The sequence below is a fragment of the Hyperolius riggenbachi genome, chromosome 12 (genome assembly GCF_040937935.1).
Source record: "Hyperolius riggenbachi isolate aHypRig1 chromosome 12, aHypRig1.pri, whole genome shotgun sequence".
In the NCBI taxonomy this organism is placed as follows: Eukaryota; Metazoa; Chordata; class Amphibia; order Anura; family Hyperoliidae; genus Hyperolius; species Hyperolius riggenbachi.
In genome coordinates, this window is record NC_090657.1 from 208,626,342 (window position 1) to 208,647,748 (window position 21,407).

Consider the following 21,407-nt stretch of genomic DNA (forward strand, 5'->3'; position numbering starts at 1 on the left):
CACAGCGGACTGACTTGTCACACCTTAACGGCTTGGAAACAGGGCTCCAGCCACCTCCTCTCCGCCTGCTACATCCTCTTCGCTGTCGTCATCCTCCTCCTCCTCCTTGGCTGGTGCCGCGATCTCCTCTCTAGCTACATAGCCCCCGCACCCCAGGGCCTATGCTACATGCCAGGTACGACAGTGTCACGCAGTGTTAGACATGTCTTGCCTCAAAGCGGAGAGAGTCACACTGGAGCAGCTCTCCTGGCTGTTCTTAACAAACAGGTGGAGCAATGGCTGACCCCGCACAAGCTTGAGATCGGCAACGTGGTGTGTGACAACGGCAGCAATCTCATTTCCGCGTTGAATTTGGGAAAGCTGACACATGTACTCTGCATGGCACATGTGCTGAATCTGGTCGTGCAAAGATTTGTGTCCAAGTACCCAGGCTTAGAGGACGTACTGAAACAGGCCAGAAAGTTGTGTGGGCATTTCAGGCGTTCTTACACGGCCATGGCACGCTTTGCGGACATTCAGCGTAGAAACAACTTGCCGGTGAGACTCCTAATTTGTGAAAGCCCGACTCGCTGGAATTCCACCCTGCTGATGTTCTCTCGCCTACTAGACCAGGAGAAAGCCCTCACCTAGTACCTGTATCATTACAGTACAAGGACACAATCTGGGAAGATGGGGATGCTGTGGCCCAACAACTGGACACTGATGCGAAATGCATGCAGGGTCATGGAGCCCTTTGAGGAGGTGACCAAACTGGTGAGTCGCGCTGAGGACACCATCAGCGACTTGATCCCCTACGCTTACTTCCTGGAGCGTGCCGTGCGTAGAGTGGTGGATACAGCTGTGGAGGAGCGTGAACGAGAACAGTTACGGCAGCAGGAGTCGTGGAAGCGAATTACATCCGAACCAGATGTTTCCACAACACCTGCGGAAGCACAGAGGGGGTAGGAGGAGGAGGAAGAAGAGGAGTCGTGTGGGGAAGGAGAGGAGTCAGACTCTGATGATGGTGATGATGAGGAAGGTGTTTCTGTGGAGGAGGAAGAGGCGGCGAAAGAAGAACAACCGCGGCAGCCGTCACAGGGGGCTTCTGCTGCTCCATGTTCCCATGGTATTGTTCGTGGCTGGGGAGAGGAAGAGGAGTTGCATCCCGTGACTGAGGAAGAGCAAGAGGAGATGGAGAGTACGTCTGCATCCAGCTTTGTGCAGATGGCCTCTTTCATGTTGTTCAGCCTGTTGAGGGACCCCTGTATCAAAAAACTCAAGGGGAATGACCTGTACCGGGTGGCCACGCTACTAGACCCTCAGTACAGGCACAAAGTGGCGGACCTTTTACCAACTCAACAGAAGGCAGAAAGGATGCAGCACTTGCAGAACAAGCTGTCGATGATGCTTTACAATGCGTTTAAGGGTGATGTGGCTGCACAACGCAATCAAGGTACCACTGGCAGTAATCCTCCTCCTCCCAAGTCCACGCCGGCGAGGACAGGACGCTCCAGCGATCTCAGGGTGATTTCGGACATGCGGACATTCTGTAGTCCAACTCCTCGCCATAGTGCTTCCGGATCCACCCTCCACCAACGCCTGGACCGGCAGGTAGCCGACTACCTGGCCTTGAGTGTGGATGTAGACACTGCGAGCAGCGACGATGAACCTTTGGACTACTGGTTGTGCAGGCTTGACCTGTGGCCAGAGCTGTCCCAATTTGCCATACAACTTCTCTCTTGCCCTGCCGCAAGTGTCCTGTCACAAAGGACCTTCAGTGCAGCTGGAGGCATTGTCACTGAGAAGAGAAGTCGCCTAAGTCATGACAGTGTTCAGTACCTGACCTTTATCAAAATGAATGAGGAATGGATCACGGAGGGCTACTGCACGACCGAAGACTAAGTCAGTCCCCACACACAGCATCTCTGCCTGCAGGCCACTTGCCTTCTCCGCCACCTCCAACAGGGTCCAGAAGGACTCTAGGCGGATTCCTGAATTTTTAAGGCCGCTGCTAGCAGCGTCCGCTACACTAATTTTTCGGGTGCGTGTACATATCTACCTAATTTTTCTGGCTGCACTGCGGGCTGCTGCAACAAAAAAACAAAAGGCATGTACATGTGCCCATCCCCCTTTGTAATCATTACCTTGCCGCGGTGAAGGGGCTTGCATATCACAATGAAGCAATGACCGCCGGCTATTTGAGTGTCTCGGGTGGGGGTGGCACACCAAAGATAATAAGGTCATTGCTTCATTGTGGTCAGACCAAATTTGATCAGCTGGACAGTCACTGTTCTGTCATTCAGCTACATCAGCCGGGCGACCATATGGGCTGTAAAGCCACCGTCACCTGCACTCTTGTCATGATGCGCAGTAGTCTAGCACGGCCGTCACTACACAAACAGCTGTTTGAGGTGCGTTACACGGTGAGTTTGGTGTGTCAGTGTGAAGCAGTACACTAATTACACTACCTGATTGATGTATACACATGCAAGATGTTTTAAAGGAGTTATCTGGGCTAAATACAGAAAATAAACGCTACTTACCGGGGGCTTCCTCCAGCCCCAAGCTCCCAGGACCTCCCTCGCCGCACCTCTGCGCGCAGCCATTCGCCGGAGTGGCAGTGATTGACAGCGCCGCTTGAGCAGGCGCAGTACAGAGCGACCTGGAGGTCGCTCTGACGTCATCGCCGGGGCCCGGAACGGAGCTGCGGCGAACGGCTGCGCGCAGAGGTGCGGCGAGGGAGGTCCTGGGAGTTTGGGGCTGGAGGAAGCCCCCGGTAAGTAGCGTTTATTTTCTGTATTTAGCCCGGATAACTCCTTTAAAGCTCTTTAGGCCTGCAATTTAGCATGCAATGTGATTTTTGCCTTTAAAACGCTGCTTTGCATCAAATCCAGATTTTTCCCCGGGACTTTTGGCATGTATCCCACTCCGCCATGCCCCCCTCTAGGTGTTAGACCCCTTGAAACATCTTTTACATCACTTTTGTGGCCAGCATAAGTGTTTCTAGTTTTCCAAGTTCGCCTCCCCATTGAAGTCTATTGCGGTTCGCAAACTTTTTCGCGAACCGAACCTTCTGCGGAGGTTCGCGAACCGAAAATCGGAGGTACGCGACATCTCTATTTACTAGTACTAACACCAGTGGAGTAGTGTGCGTTACGCTATTAGCGCAACGCATGTTACCAGGGTAACCATCCAGTTGCCATGGTTTCAAGCAGTAAGCTACGTACACGAGGGATGAGGAGCGGTGCATGATGGAGCAGAAGCAGTAAGGGGGGCGAGCAATAGCATCGGGTACTAGATTTGTAAGGTTCTGATTTACTGTGATGGCTTCCTGATTTCACACATGATCATGACCAGCAAATCAGAACCTTATGAATCTATCAGCTGATCAAACTGATCACATGCTTCTCCATGAGTTGTCCTAAGCATTGCCATCCCTATTGGCTTTCGGCCGAGACAGACCAGCTCTGTAGCCAGCAGTAACAATGCTGCACACTTGCCAGACGTCTGTCTGCTGGAGCATTGCCACTAGGCAAAATGGCATTCCTGTTTATTGGTGCATCAAAGCAAATCAAACTTCCTGCAGTAGCCACAACATGAGCGCGCATCCGATCGTCATCTGTGCTGAAGATGGCTGTATACAGAAGCGGCATCCTTCAACAACAGGTAAGACAGAACAGTTAATACTGTGTACTGAATGACATGGTAATACAGGGTGTAATCACTGTGTATACATGCTTCAGGCGGTTTGTGTACAGCAGTTACCACAGCAGCCAATCTGCTATTGATCTCCAGCCTCTGTTTCCTGGTGTCTGGCTGCAGTGTCACTGTTCATTCAGTCTTTACTCTACAACTAGGTCCTCTCCCCTTATTGTCACTGTTTACTATGTCCCAGCAGTGGCCTGCAGACCCCAATCCATACAGCAATCCTTCTTGGGACAGGAATTACTCTGGAGTGCAGATAATACCCCCTGCGGTGAGTATACATGTCTTCAGGAATCTGTGGTTTGTTTCTAGAGCTAAAGGTAGACTTGTCACTTGAAACCGCTTGTTCACAATGGCTTTGAGAGGCAGTTTGTACAATGGTCTCCTGATGTCTGCAGCTGACAATACAGCAGCTTACGGAGTTGGATCTGTAGTGACACTTCTATGCTAGGTACACACAAATTTTCGGACAGATTTACTGTTAGATCGATTACTGACCGATCTGATTTCCAATCGTTCAATTTTCTATTCACTTATGTGAAAAATTGTATCAGATTCAGATCGGGCATGTTAGAAATAATCGATCTGAATCTAAATCTGTCAGAAAATTGCATCATGTGTACCTAGCATTATGGAAACACTTCTTAAGCCGTGTCTACACGGCACGATGCGTCTTTTCAATCGAGCCGCTGATGCGGCTCGATTGATAAGATCCGACAGGTCCGATCTCGCCGCGACCGATTCCCCGCTCGTTCCCCGTGAGCGAACTATAGCGGGGAATCGAGCTGAAGATAAGCGGCGCCGGCGGGGATGAGGGGGGATCGAATCCGACGGATGAGTGGGGACACAGCAGGGATGCTGCGTCCCCACTCATCGAGCCGCCGGATCGCTCCGTGTAGACCCGGCTTTAAGCCCAATCTACACGATGCGATTCTTTGTACGATTCGATTACGATTCTATTAAATCTGACATGTCCGATCGGGATTTGATTCGATTCAATTCGATTTGCCATTGTTTTGCAATGACAAATCGAATTGAATCCCTATGGGAAAACACTGACTAAATAATTTATAAATTAAAGGACCACTATCGCGAAAATCATAAAATGTAAAATAACGTAAACCTATACAAATAAGAAGTACTTTTCTTACAGAGTAAAATAAGCTATAAATGACTTCTCTCCTATGTTGCTGTCACTTACAGTAGGTAGTAGGAATCTTACAGAACCGATAGGTTTTGGACTAGCCCATGTCTTAGGGGATTCTCAGGGTTTTTTTTTATTTTCAAAAGCACTTAGTGAATGGCAGCACTGCCAAAAAAGTGTGCAAACAGGTAGGGGGCAGTCTGCATCTTTATATAAATCCTTTTCAGGGATTGTCTCTTTAGAAATAATAAAGGCCATGCGGAGAATCCCAGATGAAGAAATGGACTAGTCCAAAACCTGTCGGTTCTGTCAGATTTCTACTGCTTACTGTAAGTGACAGCAACATAGGAGAAAAGTAATTTATGGCTCATTTTACTCTGCAAGAAACATTCTTCCTATTTGAATGTGTTTACATGTATTTTAAATTTTACTAGTTTTGTAATAATGGTCCTTTAAGTAAATTAATAATGTTAAAAAAAAAAAAAGTTGCTGATTGTTTTGTTGCATAATATGCAAAAACACATAAAAACGCACATAACGAAAGTCAATGGAAATGCAATGGTATGCATTTTCCATGCGCTTTAATATGCATTTTTATAAAAAAAAATTGTTTTGTGATATATTTCTGCTTCCTGTTGTCTTCCTAATAATCTGCATGAAATGCAATTGTAAAATGCATACAAAACGCATATGCGAACCACAAATGCATTAAAACGTTTGAAAAACGCATCTGCCGTAAAAAGACGCTAACACAAACGTAGCAAACACCCACAAAATATGCACACAACATAAAATGCAGCCTTTCATGTTATGTTATGCGTGCACCTACCCTTTTAGTACACCTGAAGTGAGAGGTATATGGAGGCTGCCATATTTATTTGCTTTTACCAGTTGCCCACCTATCCTGATGATCCTCTGCCTCTAATACTTTTAGCCGTAGACCCTGAACAAGCATGCAGCAAATCAGGTGTTTCTGACATTTCTTTTGCCGCTGCCATCCTCTGCTGCCTGCAGCCTCCACAAATTGCCCAGAAAGTCCTCTGGTCCGGGGCATACTGTGCAGGTGCAGTCGGGGTGTGCACGCTCCCTCGTTGCTCTCCCGTCACTGGGAGCGTTCTGTGCCTGTGCAGTACGCTCTCAGCCATGGGAGCTTGCACAGTCCACCTTCGCAGACTGGACGGCTTACCGGGGCCAGTTGTGGAGGCTGCAGGCAGCGGATATCCCAGGCACCATTATTTTCATCTCTGTGCAAAGCATTCCATCAGTGAACTGTTTGCAAAATGTGCCAAAGAGAAATGTAGGAAGGAGAGTTGTAGGGCTCGTTTCCACTATTGCGGTGCGGAATCACCTGGATTCCATTGCTGATGAAATCGCATGCGGATGCGATTCCGCATACGTTTTTGCCGTGAATTCGCATGCGAATTCGCATAGGTGAGGGTATATGCGATTTTAACCATGTGTGAATTTACATTGGTACCTATGCGAATTTGCATGCGAATTAGCGGCAAAAAACGCATGGGGAAAACGCATGCGGTTTCCCTATTAAATACATTGTGCGCGATTCGCCTGCATTCCACAAGCACGCGAATTCTGCAGGGTGTTCCGTGCAGATTTTCTCTGCACAATAAAACGCTCCCGCAGACGCATAAGTGGAAACAGGCCCATTCACTTATATTGTCTATGCGAACCTGCATACGCAAGACGCATGCGGATTCGCGATAGTGGAAACGGGGCCGTAGACAAACTACACATTTCTATGCCAAGAAAGGGATTCTTCTAGTCCTGTTATGCTGAGTACACAAGATTCAATTCCCCATCTGATCAATGGGTAATCTAACAGTTGTGTCATGTGTACATAATCAAACTATTCCTGATTGGTAAAGGGATCGATTTTTCGATGATAACTTTGCAAAATCAATCCTTTTATCGATGAAAAACAGATCGGACATGTCAGAAACAATTGTCCGATTCCCATGAATTGGATAGGAATTGTGTACCTAGCATTAGAAAAGGATGCACCATGTTCATTCATTCATTTGTAATCGACTGGCAGGAGAGTGCGCGTGTTTCTTCTGGATTAACCTCTTTAAGACCGCGTCACGCCGATGGGCGTGAACGCGGTGGCTCCCCCAGGACTGCCTAACGCCGATCGGCGTAAAGTTCTGGGGGGGGGGTGTTTTGCAGGGGATCGCGCGTGCCGCTGCCGCTTGTATGGCGGAGCTCCGCCTTCAGTCTCCCAGCGCCATCTTTTATGCTTGTACAGCGCTGCGATCGAAGGCAGCTCTGTACTGGGGACAGCCGTGTGACATGGCTGTCCCCTCCATTGGCTCGGGAGGGTTCTGCTGTCATAGGCTGAAGCCTATGACAGCCGATCACAGTGATTGGCTAGCGGGGGGAGGGAGGGAGGACAATAAAAATAATTTAAAAAGTACTAATTTATTAAAAAAATAAGGGAAATAAATATTTGCTATAAAATAAATAAACACTGTGGGGGTGATCAGACCCCACCAACAGACAGCTCTGTTGGTGGGGAGAAAAGGGGGGGGGTCACTTGTGTGCTGAGTTGTGCGGCCCTGCAGTGAGCCCTTAAAGTTGCAGTGGCCCATTTTGTAAAAAATGGCCTGGTCTTTAGGGGGGTTTAAAGGATACCCGATGTGACATGTTGAGATAGACATGTGTATGTACAGTGCCTAACACACAAATAACTATGCTATGTTCCTTTTTTTCTTTCTCTGCCTGAAAGAGTTAAAGGGGAACTGAAGTAAGAGGTATATGGAGGCTGCCATATTTATTTCCTTTTAATCAATACCAGTTGCCAGGCAGCCCTGCTGGTCTATTTCTCTGCAGTAGTATCTGAATAACACCAGAAACAAGCATGCAGCTAGACTTGTCAGATCTGACTTTAAAGTCTGAAACACCTGATCTGCAGCATGCTTGTTCAGGGGCTATGGCTTATAGTATTCGAGGCAGAGGATCAGCAGGGCTGCCAGGCAACTGGTATTGCTTAAAAGGAAATAAACATGGCAGCCTCCATATACCTCTCTCTTCAGTTCCCCTTTAAATATCAGGTATGTAAGTGGCTGACTCAGTACTGACTCAGACAGGAAGTGACTACAGTGTGACCCTCACTGATAAGAAATTCCAACTATAAACCACTTTCCTATCAGAAAATCGCTTCTGAGAGCAAGAAAGAGATATAAGGGGAATTTCTTATCAGTGAGGGTCAAACTGCAGTCACTTCCTGTCTGAGTCGGGACTGAGTCAGCCACTTACATACCTGATATTTAACTCTTTCAGGCAGAGAAAGAAAAAAGGAACACAGCATAGTTATTTGAGTGCTAGGCACTGTTACTACACATGTCTATCTCATCATGTCACATGTCACTTCGGGTATCCTTTAAGCACATGGTCTTTAAACACTTTGTCCTCCTTGACGTATTTATACGTCAAGGAGGACAGGCGCGCTCCCGCCCGCTCCGGCGGCCGATCGCGCACGAGCACGCACGCTCCTGGCCGCGAATTCGGTAGTCCAGGAATCCGTGAATCAGGCTATGGTGCCCGATCACTGATTCCCCTCCCCCGCAGAAAAAGCGACAGCTTCTCTCGGAAGCTTCTCTTTTTCTAATTCCCATGTCCCTCTAAGCGTACATTGTACGCTTAGAGTGACGCAATGTAAACAAACTCAAGGTTGCCATCTTGTGGCCAAAAAGTAAAACTACATTTAAAAGTAAAAAAAAATGAACACTCATTTCCCTAAATCAAGCCCTATTTACATCCCACCCTCCCAAAAATGCCCACATAAAATGTTTAATAAAAAAAAAAACCCCAAAAAAATTACAATAAAAAAAATTAAAAACACATAAATATTTACCTAAGGGTCTAAACTTTTTAAATATCTATGTAAAGATGAAATATTTCTATTTCTTTTTTTTTTTTATAAGCTTGTAAATAGTGATGGATGCAAAACGGAAAAAATGCACCTTTATTTCCAAATAAAATATTGTCGCCATACATTGTGATAGGGACATAATTTAAACGGTGAAATACCCGAGACAAATGGGCAAATACAATAAGTGGGTTTTAATTATGGAGGCATGTATTATTTTAAAACTATAATGGCCGAAAACTGAGAAATTACGAATTTTTTCAGTTTTTTTCTTATTCTTCCTGTTAAAATGCATTTACAGTAAAGTGGCTCTTAGCAAAATCTACCCCCTAAAGAAAGCCTAATTGGTGGCGGAAAAAACAAGATATAGATCAGTTAATTGTGATAAGTAGTGATAAAGTTATAGGCTAATGAATGGGAGGTGAACATTGCTTGGATGCATAAAGTGAAAACGACTGAGAGCTTAAGTGGCTAAGGGGTTAATGAACAGAGAGTCGCGAGAGATTGACACATGTCATTTTTTTTAATCTAAATGCAATCAGTCTCAAAATAGCTCAATGCATGGGGTGCAAATGAGATATTCCAGCTTTCTACGCCTTCACTGGCTGTATGCTTGTTTCTGGAGTCAAACGAATGCAATACCAGCTAGGCAGCCAGTGTGGTTTTTGGAGGGGGTTAGCATTTCCTGTACATGTTTGGTTCAAAGGACACTTGAACTCAGAGGGATATAGTGGCTGCAGTGGCGTAGCTAAGGAGTTGTGGGCCCCGATGCAAGTTTAGAATGGGGCCCCCCAAGCACTCTATACATAACCATTAATATGGCGCACCAAAACCTGCCAATGGCAACTACAGTGTCAGAGGTGCAAGAAGGGTATGGGGAACAGTTTGTTAATGATTACCACTATTCAAAGTATCTATAGAAGTGATTATTATGAGCATAGGACCAATAGAGAGCTAATACTGCAGTTGAGGGAGGGCCCTTCGGGGCCCCTCTTGCCCAAGGGCCCCGATGCGGTCGCTACCTCTGCACCCCCTATTGCTACGCCCATGAGTGGCTGACCTATGTATTTCCTGCAGATTCGGCTCATTCTCAGTCTCCAATACTTTTAGCCATAGACCTTGAACAAGCAGATCAGGTGTTCCGACTGAATTCTGACTTGATCAGCTGCATCCTTGTTTCAGGTGTGTGATACAGATACTACTGCAGCCAAAGATCAGCAGGACAGCCAAGCAACTGGTATTGTTTAAGGCTGCTTTCACAGTGGGACGTCAAAGTGCCACGTTACAGCAGCCTGTAACACAGCCCAACTCACAGTAAATCAATATGCTGTTCAGAGTGCCCATGTTGCGTTACATTGTAACGCTACACTTTGAATGAAAGTGCAGCATACTGTGCGTTATACTGGGCTTCAGCTGCGTTAGACTGCTTGCACATGCTCAGTGACTAGCCACATGGCTAATTAATATTCACTGCACTGTGGTGACGTGACCTGGACTCATAGGGCTTGATTCACAAAGCCGTGCAAACTGTTTAGCACGGGTGTGCTAAACAGCACTTGAAGTGCCGTTCGCGAACTTTTGCTCGCGTAAAGTCCGCGAACGGCACTTCACGTGCTAACTGTTTAGCACACCCGTGCTAAACAGTTTGCACGGCTTTGTGAATCAAGCCCATAGTGTTGTCCGGATCATGAATGAATCGTTCATTTGATCCGGATCTTTTTTGTGAGTCGAATCATCACAATGAACGCTTCGGTTTACAGTGGATGTTTGTCTGGAAGAAACAGGAACATACAGAATGTACAGTGCAGGGAATGTCCTGTCCTGCCAGTCATTTCACCCCCAGTCTGCTTCCCTAGTAAAATGATTCAAATGATTCGGTTCAATGATCCGATTTGAATCATCCGAATACTTGGAAAGATCCGGACTTCCCATCACTATCCTGGAGCGGCTGTTCTATCAGTATAGATAGAAGGAAAACAGCGCACCAAGAGCTGCATAACGCGGCTCAATCTGACGTCCAACTTCAACACCACCATGCGTTGCGTTAGGGGCACGTTATGCGACCTTAACTTCCCCTAAAACGCAACGTCTTGGTGTGTAAGTAGCCTTTAACTCATTGGGGATGGCAGGCTCTGGCCCGTTTAAGGGCTCTTTTCCACTACGGCGTTTGCGATGGCTGAATCGCAAAACCGCAAACCGCTAGTGATTTTTCAAATCGCTACAGTTTGCTTTTAACATAGAATCGCGGTAGGTCATTTCCACTACCGCAATTCATTTTTTTACGTGATCGCGATCGCGCGGCGGAACGATTATTGCCGCGATTTTGCTATGCAGTACATAGCATAGCAAAATCACGATCGCAAACGTTGGAAAATCGCCACGAAATTTTGTGCATTTGCTGAATCGCAATCACTAGCGTTCAGCGCAAACACTAGTGATTGCTAGTGGAAAAGGGCCCTAAATGTCATCCTAAATGAGAGGGATATGGAGGCTACCATATTTATTTCCTTTTGAACAATACCAGTTGCCTGGCTATCCTGCTGATCCACTGCTATAGACCCTGAACAAGCACGCAGTAGGTTAGAGGTTTCTGACATTTTTGTCAAATCTAAAACAATTAGCTGCAAGTTTGTTTCTGGTGTGATTCAGATATGACTGCAGCCAAATAGATCAGTAGGGCTGCCAAGCAACTAGTATTGTTTAACAGGACATAAATATGGCATCCTCCATGTACTTCTCGCTTCAGGTTACCTTTAAGGACCAGAGCCTTTTTTTAAAGGTTGCACCTCCTGATCACTGATTGGCTCACAGAGGTCAGGAGGTCAGGAGCCAATGAAAATGGCTCCTGACCATTGTGCAGCACTCTACTGTCTTTGGACAGCGGAGATCTGTGCCAGTGGGGACACGCAATCGCATCCCGTGCATGGGAGCCGCCTGGTGTTAAAACTACAGCATCAGACTTAGACAACAGCAATTGCAGCGTAGTTTGAACTGTCAGAGGTCTTGAATCAGTTTAACTGCTTGCCAACCGCTCCACGCCAATTGGCATGAACGGGGCGGCAGCCCCAGGATCGCTCCATGCCGATTGGCGGGAATGGCCTTCTATGGGGCTAGCAGGAGATCGCGCGCGGTAATGCGCACTTGGAAGGCAGAGCGGAGCTTGTTAGACGGCGAAACCGCTGTCTATTTACCCCGTACAGCGCTGCGATCTAAGGCAGCTCTGTACTGGGGACAGCCATGTGACACGGCTGTCCCCTCCATAGGCTGGGGAGTGATTGGCTGTCATAGGCTGAAGCCTATGGCAGCCGATCACGCTGATTGGCTGGCGGGGGGAGGGAGGGGGCAATATAAAATAAAATAAAAAATAGGGTAATATAACCTTTTGGGGACCAGGTACATTGAATCAACGTCCAGCAGGTGGTGGTACCGTTCTGACTGGACGTTGATTCAACGTCCGCGCTAACGAACTGCCCCGACGCGATCGTGCGCACTGGAGAGGGAAGATTAAGCTGTCATATGACAGCTGGCATCTCCCCTCAGTGGTCAGCAGCCATCGCGTATGGCTGCTGATCACGTGATCACTACGATCGCCGTCGGATCATAGTGATCAATTTGACAGCTGCGGCGGTAGGGGGTGAAAGAAGAGGATCCACTCACCTCCCTGCCGTTCCCGCGACGATCGGCGCTCCCCACCACTCTTGCCGGCATCCCTGCTCCTTCTGACGTCAGCGCCGGGTCCCAGCTTGATGACGTCATCAAGCCGCGACCCGGAACTGAGCGGCAGTAGGAGCTGAGATGCCGGCCGGAGCGGAGGGATCTGCTGCGGCTCGTCGCTGGAGCCTGGAAGGTGAGTGATTGCTGCTGACAAGGGGGGGACACCTGGCCACCATGGGGGGACACTGCCTAGCCAGACCCTGCAGAGATCCGGCTGCCTGACCCCCCAAATGCGACCCCTCCCTTCTGCAAAAATGCCTGGTCCTGAAGGGGGGTTAGGCGGCCGGTCCTGAAGGGGTTAAAATAAATATTTATTAAGAAAAAAAAAAAAAAACTGGGGAGCAATCAGACCCCACCAACAGAGAGCTCTGTTGGTGGGGGGAAATCACTTGTGTGCTGAGTTGTGCGGCCCTGCAGCTTGGCCTTAAAGCTGCAGTGGCTATTTTTGTAAAAAAATATCCTGGTCACTAGGGGGTTAAACACTGCGGTCCTCAAGTGGTTAAAGAGAAAGAGTTGTGAAAATAACATAATGAATAAAATTGCTTATGTTTTTTTTTTTTACAACATTTATTTATAAATAATTTAGTCAGTGTTTGCCCATTGTGTAAAATCTTTCCTCTCCCTGATTTACATTCTGACATTTAGCACTGGTGGTGACATCTATAGTCCTGTCAGGTGCATCTCTGTGAAATGTATGTTTTTCAAATAACCCTCCAGGACAGGTGCTTACATATGAGATTAGGCCCCGCCCCCAACAGGAAACACAAAGAACTAGCTCTCTATAAGTTCCACCTCTAACCTCTACCTGCCAGTTCTTTGTGTTTCCTGTTCCGGGGAACACCTAGCTCTCTGGCTAGGAAGGGTGGTCAGCAGCCAGGCAGTGCTGAGGCCATCAGGAACTAGTGAAGGGTAGCCCGATCCGGTGGAGTGGAGGGTTTACCTGTATCCACCAGGTGGTGGATTCTCCTGGGATGGCCGGCAGGTGCAGCGGTGACCAGGGGAGCGGCAGCGGAGGCAGCTAAGGCGGAGGCCATACGCCCAACGGAGGAAGCTGGCGCCATGCGGAGGCGGAATGGTGGCTTCTGGTGTGTGCGGAGGAGCGTGGCAGCGTGTCCAGGCGGAAGCGAGGGCAGTAACGCTGGCTATGCGGAACTTCCGCCCTTACGGTGACGTCACGTCCGGTGACGTCACTTCCGGTCCGGTTTGGGCGCCTGCTTAGAGGCCGCGGCGTCCATCCCCACATGCGTTGGCGTGGTTGGAGGAGATGGACGCAAAGCAGAAGACAGCAGATCAGGTAAGTGGAGGCTACGTCGGAGGACATTCGCCCGTCTGATCTGCAAGGTCTGATGTTAGTAAAGGCCGCTGTCTGATTGAGGTCTGCTGAAGGGGGAAAGTTAATGCTTTACCTATACCGCAGTCTGATCTCAGAGGTCTGATATATATATATAGTGCATTTTGGTTATGATATATGGCTAAACTTTTAGCTACATTGTATATGATCTCAGGATAGGAGCTTATACATTGTTTTAAGTGATGGATATTAGGTGATTGCTATTCAGTATAATCATCCTAAGGCATATGGGTAACCAGCTTAGACATCTAGTTACATTATGTTGTTATGGGATGTTAGCAATTACTGATATATTAGTATGTGCACAGGGGATGGCTGTCAGTACAATTGTCCTAGTGCAGACTAGACCTTGTTCAGGCTATTTTGGATTAGGATCCAGGCCTCTCATAGCATTCAATCATGTTGATATATAGTAGGGTTGCTATTTAACCTAATGATGGGGTTATTTTGTATGTTTCCCTTAGGATGCTATGGAGTCTGATAGCTCTGAGAGGCCCAGGAGTTGCATTCTCTGTAATAAGCCCTTACAATTACACTGGCCAAAGGCATCCTGTCAGATATGTATTTCAAGTATCATTAATGAAGATAATACAGCCTCTTGTAAAGACTTTATGTTTACAATGCGCCAAGAAATGGTTGAGACCTTTAAGGCCTTTAGAGAAAGTTTACCCACCACCTCTGCACAAGGGCGGCAGCCAGACCAGGTAGTTAAACCTAAAAAGGCCACAAGTAAATCCCCTAGAATTATTTATTCATCAGAAGAAGAGCAAGAGAGTCACCACGAAATGGGTGAACCATACTCTGGGTCTTCTGAGGAATTATCTGAACATGAGGAGACTGAAGATGCAAATAAGGCATCGAAGTTTAAATTTGCCTCAGAAGAGACAGAAGAGCTGCTTAAGGCAATTTATTCAACCCTAGATATACCACAGAAAAAGACGTCAGAAAAATCCTTGCATGACAAATTGTATATGGGGATGGAACCATCAGAACAACTTTGTTTTCCTTTGCATAATTCTATGAAAAATTTAATTACATTACAATGGAAGGATCCTGAGAAAAGATTGTTTATTTCAAAGGGATTTATGAGACGTTTTCCGTTCGCAGAAGAGGATGCTAAGTTATGGGAGTCATGTCCCAAGCTTGACGCAGCTTTTAGCCAAGTCGAGAAAGATAATGAGTTAGCTTTCGAGGATTTTGGTAGACTTAAAGATCCAGGGGATAAAAGAATTGAATTTTCACTTAAAAAGGCTTGGTCAGCTTGTGCGACCAACTTCAAACCAGCCGCTGCAACAACCTGTGTATCCCGCACTATGTCAGTATGGTTGGAGAGAATTAAAAAATTGGTTGACGAAGATGCACCGAAGAAAGATATTCTTGAAGCCATTGAGGTAGTTGAGGGTGGTAATGACTATGTGATTGATGCAGCCTCAGAATCATTAAGAGTAACAGCAAAATCCACGGCACTAATAAACAATGCACGTAGGAATCTGTGGTTAAAGACGTGGGATGGGAGTCAAACCTCAAAAGCCAGGGCATGTAGTCTTCCCTTCTCAGGAGATTTATTGTTTGGTCCACAGCTCCAGGAGGTATTAGAGCGTACAGCCAGCAAAAAGACAACTTTTCCTAAAAAGAGAAAGTTTGAGCCAAAAAAGAAGCCGTTTTTTCGTAAAAGACAGGCTCAGGGTAGAGAACAGCAGAAGCGTAAGCCTTGGGCAGGCAATAGAGGTTTTACCAAGAGAAATCCGTTGTTCAGATCAACGGAAAATAAGGACAGACCATGACGCCAACAAGGTGGGAGGAAGGTTAAAAACATTCCTACTAGGTTGGAAAGAAATAACAAAAAACAGATTTATCTTAGATCTAGTAGAAAATGGATACAAGATCCAATTTTCAACACCTCCTCCCAATCGATTTATAGTTACTCAGGCCCCAAGAGTGCCAGAGGAAAAAAGAGCTATGTTACAGATAGTACAGGATATGCTCGCAAGAGACGTGGTCTGCAGAGTTCCACTAGATCAGGAAGAAAAGGGATTCTACTCCAGAGTCTTTTTGGTAAAAAAGCCCACGGGGAAATATCGTTTGATATTAAACCTCAAACCTCTGAATCCGTATATAAAATACGAGAGATTCCGAATGGAGACAGTATTTACGATGCGAAACCTACTATTCCCAGATTGTTTTATGATCAATATTGATCTAACAGATGCTTATTGGCATATCCCAATAAGGAAAGAATCTCAAGTTTTCCTTCGATTCAGCATAAAGACGAGTTCAGGTCTAGAACATTTTCAATTTTGCGGTCTCCCATTCGGAATCTCTTCAGCACCCAGAATTTTCACAAAGGTGATGGCAGAAATTGTGGGGGCTCTACATCTCAAGGGCATTCTTGTAATCCCATACTTGGACGATTTGTTAGTGCTAGCCGACAGTATTCAAAATCTGGAAAGCCACAAAAAGTTGGTGATAGAACTCTTAGAGCAGACAGGATGGCTAGTGAATTTTCAAAAGTCATACCTGATTCCAACACAACAGATTCAATTCCTGGGGTTCAGGGTAGATTCAGTGTCTCAAAGATTATATCTCCCTCAGGACAAGATAATAAAACTCCAGACGATGGTACAGCAATATCAGAGAGAAACAGTCACAACAGTAAGACAAGTAATGAAGCTGATAGGGTTTTTAACCTCCACAGCTCCATCAGTATACTAGGCGCTGAAGCACATAAGACACATACAGCAATGGCTTCTGCAGAATTGGAGAGGAGTTCAAACGGCCATAGATCAGACCCTTTGTATGCCAGCAGAGATAAAGCAGAGCCTAGATTGGTGGATCCAGGTCAGGAGGACAAACTGTTACAGGGTCGTTTATGGAGATATCCGATAACAAGGGTATTAACGACAGATGCCAGCCTTATAGGTTGGGGGGCTCATATAGAAGGCATTTATTTACAGGGTACTTGGTCAAAAGAAGTAATGACTCACTCGTCAAACTTTCGAGAATTGCTAGCAGTGAAGGAGGCACTAATACAGGCGGTCGACAAGATAAAAGGCCACCATCTCCAAGTCAGATCAGACAACATTACAGTGGTGATGTATTTGAACAAACAAGGAGGTACGAGGTCAGAACAGCTTCTAAGGCTAGTACTACAGATATTAGATTGGGCAGAACAGAACCTTCAGTCGATTTCAGCAGTACATCTCAAGGGTTCACTGAATACCATGGCAGATCTGTTAAGCAGAAAAAAAAAATTGTCAAATTCAGAGCTAAGTCTAAACCCAAAAATATTCAGGGAGTTGACACAGATGTGGGGTTGTCCTCAAGTAGATCTGTTTGCCAACTGGGAGAACACACACTGCGACCAGTTTTTTTCCCTAGATCCAAGAGGAGCTTTAGGAGTAGATGCCTTGGCTCAGACATGGGATTTTCAGATCGCCTATGCCTTTCCGCCAATCCCTCTATTGTCAGTAGTATTACAGAAGCTAAGATCAACTACAATGTATATGATACTGATTGCACCCAATTGGCCAAAACGAGTCTGGTTCCCAATGATAAAATCGATGTTGGTGGACAAACCGATCCAATTGAGAGACAGACACAGCCTCCTCAAAAGAGAAGACGAGTGGACTCAGATTCCCAATCTTCAGCTGACAGCGTGGTTTCTGAGGGGCAAATCTTAAAAAGAAGAGGATTATCTGACAGAGTAACAAAAACGATACTGAACAGTAGGAAAAGCGTTACGAGGGCAATCTACTTAAAGTATTGGAAGACCTTTTGTAATTGGAAAGAGCAATCAGGTCTGAAATCCAACAGACTGGCCTCAGTATTAGAATTTTTGCAGGATGGAGTCGACAAGAGACTGGCGTTAAGTACCTTGAAAGTGCAGATTGCAGCCCTTTCAGTTTTTCTTAATAGGCGGTTAGCCTTGGAACCCTTAGTTATTAGATTTCTGAAGTCGGTAGAACGTTCTAGGCCAGTAATAAAACATTCATACCCAAGATGGGATTTAACTTTAGTTCTTAACGTCTTAATGAGTGAAGACTTTGAGCCATTGAATGAAATTACATTAAGATTATTAACAATGAAAACAGTTTTTTTGGTAGCAGTGACCTCAGCAAGGAGGATAAGCGAGCTGGAAGCGCTAAGTTCGGTTGAACCTTTTTGTTTAATTTTTCACGATAGGGTAGTCCTGAAGACGACGAGTGAATTCTTGCCAAAGGTTGCTACCCTGTCCAATAGGATGCAAGAGATTGTATTGCCTTCCTTTTGTAAAAACGCAATGGATCCAAGGGAAATTAAATGGCATAAACTAGATGTCATAAGATGTTTGCTATTTTATTTAGACAGAGTAAAGGAGTTTAGAAAATCTACGGCATTATTTGTGAATTTTTCTGGAGCAGCAAAGGGTAAAAGCATGTCTAAGGCCTCTATAGCAAGATGGATCAAATCCTGGATTAATGAAGCATATAGGCTTAAAGAGACTCCGTAACAAAAATTGCATCCTGTTTTTTATCATCCTACAAGTTCCAAAAGCTATTCTAATCTGTTCTGGCTTACTGCAGCACTTTCTGCTATCACAGTCTCTGTAATAAATCAACTTATCTCTCTCTTGTCAGACTTGTCAGCCTGTGTCTGGAAGGCTGCCAAGTTCTTCAGTGTTGTGGTTCTGCTATGAACACCCCCTTCCAGGCCCCTCTATGCACACTGCCTGTGTATTATTTATTTAGGGCAGCTTCTCTATTCTCGCTTATCTTTTACAAGCTGTATAAATCGTCCTCTGAGCTGGCTGGGCTTTCACATACTGAAGAATTACAGACAAGGGCAAAGCTGTTTGCAGGAAGAAAAGAGCAGCCTGAAACTTGAGTGCATGAGAACAGGGGGAAAGAAACACACAAATGATCTCTTGAGATTCAAAAGGAAGGCTGTATACAGCCTGCTTGTGTATGGATGTATTTTCTATGTGTGGACATACTGTACATCAACCTACTTCCTGTTTTGGTGGCCATTTTGTTTGTTTATAAACAAACTTTTTAAAACTGTTTTTAACCACTTTTAATGCGGCGAGGAGCGGCGAAATTGTGTCAGAGGGTAATAGGAGATGTCCCCTAACACACTGGTATGTTTACTTTTGTGCGATTTTAACAATACAGATTCTCTTTAAGGGAGTTCCATGTCCAAGAGAAGTAACAGCACATTCGGCTAGGTCAGTTGCAACTTCCTGGGCTTACAGAGCTGGAGCGACGGCAACCGAAATCTGCAAGGCGGCCACCTGGAAGACGGTGAACACCTTCATCAGACACTACAGGTTGGATCTACTATCGGCAGAGGAACAGACTTTTGGAAGAAAGGTTCTTCAGGCTGTGATCCCTCCCTAAGGTTAGTGTTATTTATTGCATATCATCTCATATGTAAGCACCTGTCCTGGAGGGTTATTTGAAAAAAACAAAATTAGCTTACCTGGTAATGCTGTTTTTAATAACCCTCCAGGACAGGTGACCCACCCTAAAAACTTATGGTTGCATGTAAATAACTGTATGTATAAACATGTGGTCATAAAAAGCTTTAAACTATAAGCGGATATGTAGGTAATGTGTGAAGTAGGATAATCTATCGGAACAGTTAATTGTAACATACTGGCAGGTAGAGGTTAGAGGTGGAACTTATAGAGAGCTAGTTCTTTGTGTTTCCTGTTGGGAGCGGGGCCTAATCTCATATGTAAGCACCTGTCCTGGAGGGTTATTAAAAACAGCATTACCAGGTAAGCTAATTTTGGTTTTCTGTGACTTTCAAAGCGCGTGAAAATAATGCCTAGTCTCCTAGAATCCTCTGGCCTCATAACCAAACATAATGAATAATTTACTGTATTCTACTATATGGCAGTACAATGCCTATTTAAAGTATGCTACGGTGATTATTACGGTAAACATCATTCTGAATGCAAACACCCTTATAATGGTGTCAGAAGTCAGAACACACACACAAAAAGCTGCACTGGTACAAATATGGATCCCAGTACGGCCAAGTAGATCCCAGTACAGCCAAGTGGATCCAAGTATAGCCCAGTGGATTCCAGTACAGCTCACCAAGGATGGATTCTAGAAATGTACCATTTCTAGGAAGTAGGAAAATTACAATGAAATAATTCCTTACACTTTCACCTGAAAAAAACGAACAAGCAAAATGTCTTTTCAAATATGGCAACACACTGAACACAGAAATGCAAAATAATGTTAAGGTTATACAGTGGCTTGCAAAAGTATTCGGCCCCCTTGAAGTTTTCCACATTTTGTCACATTACTCCCACAAACATGAATCAATTTTATTGGAATTCCACGTGAAAGACCAATACAAAGTGGTGTACACGTGAGAAGTGGATCGAAAATCATACATGATTCCAAACATTTTTTTGCAAATAAATAACTGCAAAGTGGGGTGAGCGTAATTATTCAGCCCCGAGTCAATACTTTGTAGAACCATCTTTTGCTGCAATTACAGCTGCCAGTCTTTTAGGGTATGTCTCTACCAGCTTTGCACATCTAGAGACTGAAATCCTTGCCCATTCTTCTTTGCAAAACAGCTCCAGCTCAGTCAGATTAGATGGACAGCATTTGTGAACAGCAGTTTTCAGATCTTGCCACAGATTCCTGATTGGATTTAGATCTGGACTTTGGCTGGGACATTCTAACTAACACATGGATATGTTTTGTTTTAAACCACTCCATTGTTGCCCTGGCTTTATGTTTAGGGTCATTGTCCTGCTGGAAGGTGAATCTCCGCCTCAGTCTCAAGTCTTTTGCAGACAGAGGGCTGGTGCACACCGAGCGGCTTCTTGAGCGTTTCTGCAGCCGCTTGCGGCTGCGGATATGCTTGGTCAATGTATCTCAATGGGGTGGGTCACACCAGAGCGGGAGGCGTTTTGCAGAAACGCATACTCCCGGGGTGAGGCATTTTTTGGATTGTGGATGCGTTTCTACCTCAATGTTAAGTATAGGGAAAAACGCACACCGCTCTGAAAAACGGCAGTTCAGAGCGGTTTTGCAGGCGTTTTTGTTACAGAAGCTGTTCAGTAACAGCTTTACTGTAACAATATCTGAAATCTACTACACCAAAAACGCTTCAAAAAACCGCAAAATGCTAGCTTAAACGCTACAGAAAAATAAGAAAAAGCGTTTCAAAATCTGCTAGCATTTTGCGGATCTGCTAGCGGGTTTTGGTGTGCACCGGGCCTCCAAGAGGTTTTCTTTCAAGATTGCCCTGTATTTGGCTCCATCCATCTTCCCATCAACTCTGACCAGCTTCCCTGTCCCTGCTGAAGAGAAGCACCCCCAGCCCAGAGCATGATGTTGCCACCACCATATTTGACAGTGGGGATGGTGTGTTCAGAGTGATGTGCAGTGTTAGTTTTCCGCCACACATAGTGTTTTGCATTTTGGCCAAAAAGTTCAATTTTGGTCTCATCTGACCAGAGCATCTTCTTCCACATGTTTGCTGTGTCCCTCACATGGCTTGTGGCAAACTGCAAACGGGACTTCTTATTGTAACGATCGGTGTCAGCACACAGAGAGAATCTGATTATTGGTGATCTGCAGTATCACCAAGAATACAGATATATACCTGATTATTGATGA

General features: G+C 45.6%; 1 protein-coding gene across 2 annotated transcripts in view; it reads left to right on the forward strand.

The window, feature by feature from the left end:
• Positions 1 to 3,364: 3,364 nt before the first annotated feature.
• Positions 3,365 to 21,407, forward strand: part of LOC137540709 (proline-rich protein 29-like) — a 57,906-nt gene continuing 39,863 nt past the window's right edge. The window contains exon 1 of one of the 2 annotated variants that reach the window (XM_068261832.1): positions 3,365 to 3,645. In XM_068261832.1, the coding sequence (XP_068117933.1) occupies positions 3,610 to 3,645 (36 nt within the window). In that variant the 5' untranslated portion in view covers positions 3,365 to 3,609. Of the gene's footprint in view, positions 3,646 to 3,761; positions 3,956 to 21,407 lie in introns of those variants that run through there. The other variant, XM_068261831.1, reaches the window with a different exon arrangement.